The sequence below is a fragment of the Callorhinus ursinus genome, unplaced genomic scaffold (assembly GCF_003265705.2).
Source record: "Callorhinus ursinus isolate GAN/ISIS: 27379988/994484 unplaced genomic scaffold, GSC_fseal_2.0 scaffold98, whole genome shotgun sequence".
Taxonomy (NCBI): Eukaryota; Metazoa; Chordata; class Mammalia; order Carnivora; family Otariidae; genus Callorhinus; species Callorhinus ursinus.
This window is the reverse complement of record NW_027397160.1, coordinates 1453206-1463307: the sequence shown is the minus strand read 5'-3', so window position 1 is coordinate 1463307 and position 10102 is coordinate 1453206. Positions and strand designations below refer to the sequence as shown.

Below are 10102 nucleotides of genomic sequence, written 5' to 3'. Positions count from 1 at the left end.
AGGTATCGCCTAGCCTTCGAACATTACAATACATGTGACATTTCCTTTGAAAGAGGCAAGACGTCAACAGATGAACAGTGACCCTGCTGGCAGGGATGCCAGGACACAGAGCAGCTGGGCCTGAAGCTCCTCCACCTCCAGACCACACCTCTCAAGGACAGGGTCCTCTTCATGCCACTTTTGGAGGAGACACTGATGGCTGTGACCTGGTTTTCGCTGCGTGGGGAAGGGAAGTTGAGTTAATTCTGAGTTATCTCAGCCATTTGAGGGGCTTGGGGGGACAGTGGTGCAGAAGTGTTTCTGTCCTCACCCTTGTGGACAGGGAGGGAGGTGTGGCCAGGGATCCGCTTTCATACAGTGACCATGGCAAAGCATTTTGGTTTTTTACTTACAACTGTTACTACAAGTAGTAATTTTCTACTTCAAGCAGTGTTTTAGCCTTAAGATCCAACAGAGGGGCACCTGGGTGGTTCAGTCAGTTAAGCATCTGCCTTTGGCTCAGGTCATGATCCCAGGACTCCGGGACTGAGCCCCTGCATTGGGCTTCCTGCTCAGCGGGGAGTCTGCTTCTCCCTTTGTCCCTACTCCCTGCTCATGCGCGTGCACATGTGCGTTCTCTCTCTCAAATAAATAAATAAAACCTTTAAAAAAAAAAATCCAACAGAATTTGCCAACCAGCTTTTGGACTTGCTGGGGACCCATTACCCTTCTGGAGTAGGGTGGTCTATCCCATGCCTGTCCCACCACTGTATTTGGGAAGCACATAACGTTGTTTTCACAGCCTCACAGCTGGAGAGAAATTCCTCCTCGGAAGGAATCCCACCTCAGGTCTTACCCATATCTGATTTCTAGATGAGACTCGGGACTTGGAATACATGCTTGAAAGAGTTAAGATCTCTGGGGCCACTGGGATGGAGTGAATGTATTTTACATGCAAGAAAGATGAATTTGGGGGACCAGAGGGTAGAAGGTTATGGACTTAAGTGTATCCCCAAAATTCTTAGGTGGAAGCCCTAACCCCCATCGTGACTCTATTTGAAGACAGGGCTTTTAAGGAGATAATAGGATGGGAGTCTAACCCAATAGGACTATTGTCCCCCACACAGAGGAGAGACCATGTGAGGACACACTGAGCAGCCTCACCAGAACCCAACCCTGACAACACCTGGTCTTTGACATCCAGCCTCTAGAACAGAAAATCAACATCTGCGGTGCTCTGACAGCTCGAGTGACTCACGCACAGCCCTTCAATCTCCCCTGACCTCTTCCCACCCTTTTCTTCCAGTTGACCTCTCCACTGCCTTCCCCATACAGCCCAGACCCCAGGGCCCTCACCTTCATTTCAATCCAAATGCAAACTGGGGCATACATGAGCATGTCAGGAGACAACGGGACACCTCGCTCCCGCCACCGGCCGTCCTTTCTTGGTTGCTCAATTCCAGTATACAAGTACACAGTACCAGAATCCTTCACCCTTATTCTCATGGGAAACCACTTTACCAACCAGAGCCACTGTTTATGCCCGGCTCCTCATGCCTTCAGTCCTCCAAACTCCACTCACTCCCAAAGCGACTCAGGTCAGCACCTTTCCCTCACCCCCTTAAGTGAGGCTGCTTTGTACACTGGTCATACTGGTGTAGCTTTCTGTCACAGTCTGCATTCCATCCTGCGGTCCCTCAAACTCCTAAATGGTTCTTTCAATTTGCATACAAATATATTTCAATACGATGTTTTAAAAATTACACGACCACACAGCATGGTTTCCCTGGAAGATCTCTGCTTCACTGATCCAGCTCTCCCCCCAACTGCTCTTCTGTTTACCACCTCCGCAGCTTTACCTTCGCCAGAGTGCTCTGCAAAGAGAGTCACAGTGTACAGCCTGTCACACTGGCCCCTTCAAACTCAGTCAGGTGCATTAAGGCCCCTCCACGTCTTTATATGTCTTGAATGCTCATTCCTTTGTATTTCAGAATTTGAATTGCTGATGGGAATGCAAAATGGCACGACCAGTTTGGAGGACCATTTCTGGCAGATTTTTAAAAGGTTAAACACACACCTACCATAGGATCCAACCGTACCATATGCCACATTCCTACATAGGGAAGAGGAAGAAATGACATCGAGTACAGCTCTGATTTTTGCCATCTTGGAAATTAATGTTTCACTTACTCAAAAAATAATTAAATACAATCAAACTGGATGTGAAAAGAACCAAAATAGAATACAAACAATAAAACAAATAAAACTAACTGCATTACAAATAAATAACTATAACAAGTAAAGAATAAAAAAACTAAACAACTTTGGAACACTACACAACAAACTTTGGGATGCTAAAGCCAAAAAGAACTAGAGCTGACCCCTGAACAACAGGGGTCCACTTACAAACTTTTTTCAACAAACACAGTACAGTACTGTAAACGTACCTTCTCTTCCTTATGACTTCAATATACAGTACTGTAAACGTATCTTCTCGTCCTTATGACTTCAATAACATTTTCTTTCCACTATCTTGCTTTATTATAAGAATACTGTAGGAGCGCCTGGGTGGCTCAGTCGGTGAAGCGTCTGCCTTCAGCTCAGGTCATGATTTCAGGGTCCTGGGATCGAGCCCCGCATCGGGCTCCCTGCTCCGCGGGAAGCCTGTTTCTCCCTCTCCCTCTGCCCCTCCCCCCCAACTCATGCTCGGGCTCTCCCTCTCTCAAATAAATAAATAAAATCTTTAAAAAAAAAAAAAAGAATACTGTATGCGATACAGAAAACACACAAAATATGTGTTAATCGACTGTTACATCATTTTGCTGGTAAGGCTTCCGGTCAACCGTAGGCTAACAGCAGTTATGTTTTGGGAAGTCAAAAGTTACAGGCCTCTTTTCAACAGCACAGGGAGGTCAATGCCCCAACCCCCTTGTTGTTGAAGGGCCCACTATATATACAAATATTCTAGTTAGTAAATTTGTTTTTCACAGGAGTGAGGATTAGCAATTCTGAAACTAATTTGTATATATTTTAAGACTGAAAAAATAAGTAAATATATTGTAGATAAGGCAGCCAGGTTTCTCACTATTGGTTAAAGGAATTAAGATTAAGGACGGGGGGAAGCTAGAATGATTCCTGTGATGTTGGATGGAAACTGAAGGTACTAGTGTGAACTCATGGTTTTTATTATACACACAGGCTGACAAAGAAACAGAGAGACCTAGCTCTGTTGAAACAGCCTAGAAGCAAAAATACTCCAATAGCAATAAGCACACCTATCGCCCAGATATTGGTTTCTAAATACCATTCTCCACTAAAATAAACCAGAGCTTGAAGAATGAGCTGATAACAGGAAAAGGACAAAATAAACTTGGAAAATCTTGGTGCCAAAATGTAAGGAATTAAGGTGCCAGAAACAATGAGGACATGTTGGAAGGGCAGATGCCAATTCAAAGGCACTCCCAATGGCCAAATCTATGTATTTCAGCAACAAAATAAACACTGATATGGTTGACATGATGGGTTAAAACCCACAGAATTAAGAACCGAGGTGCGCCTGGCCGGCTGAGTCAGTACAGCATGTAACTCTTGATCACGGGGTCATGAGTTTGAGCCCCATGTTGTGTGTAAAGTTTACTTAAAAAAGGAAAAAAAGAAAAATCCCTAAGTCCATACTGGTATAAATAATTGCACACATAAATACACTAGAGGGAAGTGACAGTTCCTCCTTACAGCAGAATGTCATTTAAATATGGAGACAAAATGATAGAAACAGGGCACCTGGGTGGCTCAGTTTGTTAAGCATCTGCCTTCGGCTCAGGTCATGATCCCAGGGTCTGGGGATCCAGTCCCGCATCGGGCTCCCTGTTTAGCGGGGAGCCTGCTTCTCCCTCTCCCTCTGCCCATTCCCAACTCGTGTGCGCACTCGTGATCTCTCTCTCTCTCAAATAAATAAAATCTTTAAAAAAAAAAAATGCTAGAAACAAAAATCATTTGGCCAACACCACCATAATAATTGTTGCAAGCAAGAATCATCAATGAAAGGTAAAATTAGGGCACCTGGGTGGCTCAGTTGGTTAAGCAACTGCCTTCGGCTCAGGTCATGATCCTGGAGTCCCGGGATTGAGTCCCGCATGGGGCTCCCTGCTCGGCGGGGAGTCAGCTTCTCCCTCTGACCCTCCCCCCATCTCATGTGCTTTCTCTCTCTCTCTCATTCTCTCTCTCTCTCAAATAAATAAAATCTAGATCTTGAAATAAAAAAAAAAAAGAAAGGTAAAATTAGTGGAGGAAAGCATGAGAAATAGGGCTTTGCAGGGTCTCTATCTCCACACAATACACTTACTAACTACAAAGTTAAAAACAGTAACTTTTCTATCAAGAGACATCTGGCAGGTCCCACAGTAACTAAGTGATCAAAGTTGACATTACCAATAGTAGTGAGACTATCAAGTGTCAATACCAGGTGCACTGAGCAGGGAATATCATCACTTCTACCATGTTCTCACCAAAATTCATAACCTGATTTTAATCAGGAGTAAACATCAAATAAATCCAAACTGACAGGCATTCCACAAAATAACTAGCAAGGGGGCGCCTGGGTGGCTCAGTCGGTTAAGTGTCTGCCTTCAGCTCAGGTCATGATCCCTGGGTCCTGGGATCGAGCCTCACGTCAGGAGCCCTGCTCAGCGGTGAGCTTGCTTCTCCCTCTCAGTTCGGCTCCCTTTGACCCAAGCTTGTGCACACGCTTTCTCTCTCTACGTCCAACTTATAAAAGACAAGGTAAGACCGAGAAACTGTCTCAGATTGGAGTAGACAGAGACGGCAGGACACTGAGATACAGCACACAATCCTGGACCAGAAAAAGGGCAGTAGTGGGACAGCGGGAGAAATTTGAGTAAGCTCTATCAATTAGCTCATAGTATTGTTTCGGTGTGAATTGAAACTGATTGCGATAATCATACCGGTAACACAATATGTTAAAAGTTCAGGAAACTAAATGAAAGGTATCCATGAACGCTGTGCTAATTTTTGCAAATTTTTTGTTAAGCCGAACACTATTTCAAAATAAAAGACTAAAATACACAGGACGTTTAATTCAAAATAAAAAGACTTCTCTGACTTGAAAGTAAAAATAAAATAAATAACCACTAATTATAAATTATGAGCTTTTCTCCTCAAGGAACCTAGGAGAAAACATACAGAGAACAGCCACTGGATGTCAACTCTCAGGACCCTCACTACAGCTTCCGTTCACTTGCACAGCTGTGATGGGGACAAGGCTGCTGAGAACTGCTGCCCTAACCCAGGACGAGCACAGAGGATGAGCCTCAGGCCTGCAGGGGCGGGTCAGGTTGACCCGAAGGCTGGGCCCCCAGACTTCTGGCCAGCTGCCTCCCAGACGAGGCAGTACAACTACATACTGGCAATGGTACCACTCTTCCAAGAAAGCAGGCCAGACACATAACGATTTTTTGTCAAATTCTGCCCTCAGTCACCAGTATTCCAGCTCATTCTAGCAAACACCTAAACCTGCACCTGCTCTGTTGCACCCGACAAGGAATAATCACAGTTCAAGGGCCCTCAGTAATGCACATAAGGAGCCACAATGAAAGCCCACCTACAGGCGATCAGCAGGCCATGCAGGCCCTGCCTGCATCCACTAGTCAGCCACACCTGCCCCTGCAGTTCACAGGGCCTCAAGCAGAGGATGGTGGTGCCTCGTCCAGCAAGACACCATTCGTGCAACACCTTCACCCATTCCCTCTTCATCCCAACATTCAGAAAGAAGGTAAAGAACCAAGAACGATAAGCAGGTGAAGGAATATTATGGTTTAAGTGTCCAAAGAAAAGCCTGTTAAAGGGGCTGACCCATACAGCCACACCCAAGGAACTCACGCTGATAAAATTTCCGTTACCAAAGCAAGAACCTATACTGACACTTGTCTTCAGTCAATCCAAAATCATAGAAGATAAGACATTTAGTAGGAGCGAAAACATAAAAATACATTCCCTTTTTGTAAAGTGAAACTCTCTTTCCCCACCTTTGATAGCCGGCAACAACCAGAAGATAAGCAAAATGTTAAACCACAGCGCTAAGGAAACCCACCTGCGCTGCTCCTGCCCCATCGGGGGTGTCACCGCACGACTCGTCTTTGCAAACGTCCCCTCTTCCCAGGAGTCCACCATCCTTGGTGGCTACCGGGCTCTCCTCCTGGACAGGCGCATCGACAGCCGGGCCCTTCCTCTTCGCCGTCTTTTTCTTCTGATGCGCACAGTCACCTTTTGTTTTTCTCTGTCGGAAGTGAGCAAGCTGCGCAAAAATGTAGAGAAGTAGTAAAGGCAAAGGTAAGTGAGAAAAAAGTAACAGAACCACAAAGCCAATGAGCTGGTGGGGAACATGAGGCTCTGGGGCTGGCTCAGTGTACTCAGCCAAACCTCACCAGACCCACGTCAACCAACAGATCCCGGTCCCACAAACTCTGCCTTCATTAATATCTGCAATACTAGCATTTAAGTTAGAATTCTATCTGAAGGAACTGCTAATTATGCCTATGTACGGACAAAAGAAAGCAATACGGCCAACTTGCAGAATAGCTTTCCTTGCCCCTGGCAGATCACAGAAAAATTCGATTTAAAAAAAATACATCTATTTAAAAGAATGATAGCTCATTCAAGGCATGCTTAAGGTTTAAAACTACATAAATGCTAAATCTCTTTTTGCTCCCATTTTCCCCCCAATCGAGGAAATATATAGCCTAGCCAAAACTTCCTAGCCATAGATTCTGAGACAAGGTACAGAAATAGCAAAAAATTAATTAAGCCAGGTCAATCTAAGATCCTCCTTTATGGAATCAGATGTTCTATTTTTCACGACACAGCTCACCAATGCACCAGGGACCTCCACAGAATGTCACCCATCAGAAGACACAACCTAGCTCTGTTCAGTCCCTCAAACTGAAGAGTTTTAGATTCTGTTCATACACTGTCTCCCACTAAGATCTTATTCAAAGGTATGAGATCTAATATCAGCTTTTCATGAGACACTGGCTCCTTCAAACGACAACTGTGCTCATAAAAACAAACGCTTTTAAGAAATATCTGTGTAAATGTAACGGAAATGCACACTTTCACAGACACAGAAAAATTACATAAGGCCATTTACATGAGAAAAACTGTCCCCAGGACAGCCTGCCTTCCAAACCAGCCCCATAGTCCCCCTTTTATGCCCACTGCACCAACTCTCCCCAGGTTCCCTCCCACATCACCACCCCCCACTCTGGCCTGGGGTCTCCAACAAGAGGTGCCCTGCTCCTTCCTGCAACGAGGTGGACCTTCCTCATCACCCTAAACACTCCTTAAGCATGTTTACGCACGCTTACAAACCACGGCAAGCTCGGGGAATACACACGTCAAAGACTAAACCCGCTCATTTTCATCTCCTGGCCCACGTACATGCAGGCACACGTAAGGAAGAAAAGAACATGCCACCACTACCCTCTTCAAACCCGTCACAAGCGTCTGCTTCCCAGGAAGCCTGAATGAGGCCCCTCTGTCCTCTGCCTGTCACCCTGCCATTAGATGCTGCTACGCCAGTCTCCGCGCGTGCGGCATGGCCCCTTTAACGCCCTGGGCCTGGGGTTCCCCCCAAGGCAGAGAGAGCCCTGAGTATCTCCTAAGAGCTGGTCGCTATGAAATTCCCAACGTCTGGCCGCCCCTGAGCTCCGGCACAGGACTTCTCACGGCTCCACCCGCTCACGGGGCGGCACCGCAGACTCTCGCTCACCCCTCGGCACGGCAGAGGAGCAACCTCCCACACACCACGGAATGGGGTGGGGCCAGGAGTCACAGCCAAAGTGCCTGCTTGGTCCACTCTGCCCCTACCGCGGGGCGCTCCCGGGTCGTGGCCCAATCCCCACCGTGTGCCCCCCCCGACAGAAAGTGCCAGTGTTGACGTGAGGGCTGGGGCAGGAGCGAGGCGGTAAACGCACCCCTGGGGCCACACGACTCCAGCAGCACAGCGAGCTCCCCGGGGCAACCACAACCTAGGGCCCCCGCAGGCTCCGTCCGGGCGCGGAGCTTCCTCAGGAGGCCCGGCTGGGGGAACGGCTCCAGCAGAGCGCCTCGCCGCGCCCCGAACAGCAGTGCGGCCACGGGAGCTCGCGGGCCCCAGCGAGCCCCAGGCAGGAGGTCGGCCGGAGGTCCTCTGCAGTGCGGGCAGTTCGTGTGTTCCCGGGCCCCACTCCAAAACGCTTTATATTTAGAACCGCCACCGCATTCCGCCAAGTGAAACGACAACGTGCCCGCAGCCTTCAGCGGACGGCAGCGCAGACCAGCCCCGGAGGCCGCTGGGTCGCCGCTCCCGGGAGCCACCCCGGGGTCCCGAGTCCCGGCGGGCGGGGCCGCGAGGACGCGCGGGGGCAGAGCGCCCTTCCCCGCACCGAAGGCGGCCGGGCGCGCAGGGAGCGCCCTTCCCCGCACCGAAGGCGGCCGGGCGCGCAGGGAGCGCCCTTCCCCGCACCGAAGGCGGCCGGGCGCGCAGGGACGGCGCCTTCCTAGGCCACCAGTGACCGTCAGGGCGCCACCGGCCGAGAGCTCCCGGCCACTCCCCGCAAACGCCGGGGGGCGCGGCGGGGCGCGCAAGGCCTCGAGCGACGGCGGGAAGCCCGGGGCCGGCGCGCGGCCGAGAGCCGCCGGCCCGCCCCCCCCCCCCCCGCCCGGAGCTCCCACGGGCGTCGCGCCGCCCCTCGCGCAGGCGCAGCCCCGCGGACCCGGCCTGCCCCGCGCCGGGCCTCCTGGCGCCACCCCACCCCCACCCCGCACGTCCTCAGCCGGGGACTGGCTGCGGCCGCCACAGGGGCGGGGCCGGGCGGAGGGCGGCGCATTCAAGATGGCGGCGGCCAGGAGGCGGCCTCCGGCCGAGTCGGCGGCAAGGGCAAGACCCTGGCAGCGGCCCCTGCCTGCCCGCATCCGCCCCTAGCGCGGAACAGAAGCAGTCACCGGAACCTGCCCTTGGAAACCCACGCTGGGACAGCGGGAGGAGGAGGAGGCGCTGCCGTCTACCTTCGCTCTCCCGGCCTCCACCTTTCTGCGCCGCTGCTCCTGCTCGTCTTCTTCCATCTCCCTCCGGGGCTTCTCGCGCGTCGCCCGAGAGGTGACGGGATCGACACGCCGCCGCCTTCGTTTTATTTACACTCCCTCCCCCTCGTCTGGGCTCGCCCTCCCCCCCGCGACAACTGTCACGCAGACGTGAGCCCAGCTCCGCCCCCGGCGTGCGCCGTCTGCCCCGCCGCCAATTGGGGCGGGGGGAGGGGGGGGGGCTCGCGTTCCTGCCCTCGCGCACGCGCAGTCAGGGCGGTGCGACCGGGACGGAGCTCCGCCCCTGCCGGCCGCTGGCCTCCCATTGGCCGGATGACGATTCCGCCTCCCAGCCGGACCAGTGGTGGAGCGCGGAGGCCTCGGAACCCTCTGTGATTGGTCGGTTTTTAAAGAGGCCCTAGCTGCCCAATGGGAAGGCGGCGGGCGCGTAGGGCGGGTGCGCTGGCGCCAGCTCCGGGGCCGCAGCGGTGCCTCGAAGGGCCTTGGAGCGAGCGAGGCGGTCAGGCCTCGTCCGCCGTCTCGTTAGCTGGGAGTTCGGCATGGCCGCTCCGCTCCCGTGAAGGGGCTGCGAGGCCGCCCACCGTCGTGTCCCCCCGGAGCAAGTGCAGGAGGCCGCGACCTCGCGCCCCGCGCCCTGCCTGCGAGGCCCCGGCGGTGGCGGGAGCCCGACTCCCGTTCCCCGGACGCTCTCTGGGACCGCCAGCCTGGGTGTCCTTCCTGTGCGTCCCGCCCGCTGCGTGCGCCTTGTGTCCGGGACAGCCCGAGTCTGGCGGGGAGTCGGGCCCCGAGCTGCAGAGGCCGCACCCGTGCATGGCTCTCACTGGGGACACAGAGGCCGCACCCGTGCATGTCTCACTGGGGACACAGAGGCCGCACCCGTGCATGTCTCTCACTGGGGACACAGAGGCCGCACCCGTGCATGTCTCACTGGGGACACAGAGGCCGCACCCGTGCATGTCTCTCACTGGGGACACAGAGGCCGCACCCGTGCATGGCTCTCACTGGGGACACAGCGTCGCGTCCAGGT

The 10102-nt window shown here is 52.4% G+C and overlaps 1 protein-coding gene across 7 annotated transcripts in view; it reads right to left on the bottom strand.

The window, feature by feature from the left end:
- Positions 1-9193, bottom strand: part of PCNT (pericentrin) — a 127992-nt gene extending 118799 nt beyond the window's left edge. For all 7 annotated transcript variants that reach the window (XR_012376999.1, XM_025863372.2, XM_073888910.1 and 4 more), the window contains exons 1-2: positions 9040-9193; positions 6086-6289 (exon numbers count right to left, since the gene is read on the bottom strand). Coding sequence is in view for 6 of the 7 variants with exons in the window: in XM_025863372.2 (XP_025719157.2) it covers positions 6086-6289; positions 9040-9096 (261 nt within the window). In the remaining variant the exon portion in view is untranslated. The remainder of the gene's footprint in view (positions 1-6085; positions 6290-9039) is intronic.
- Positions 9194-10102: the final 909 nt, after the last annotated feature.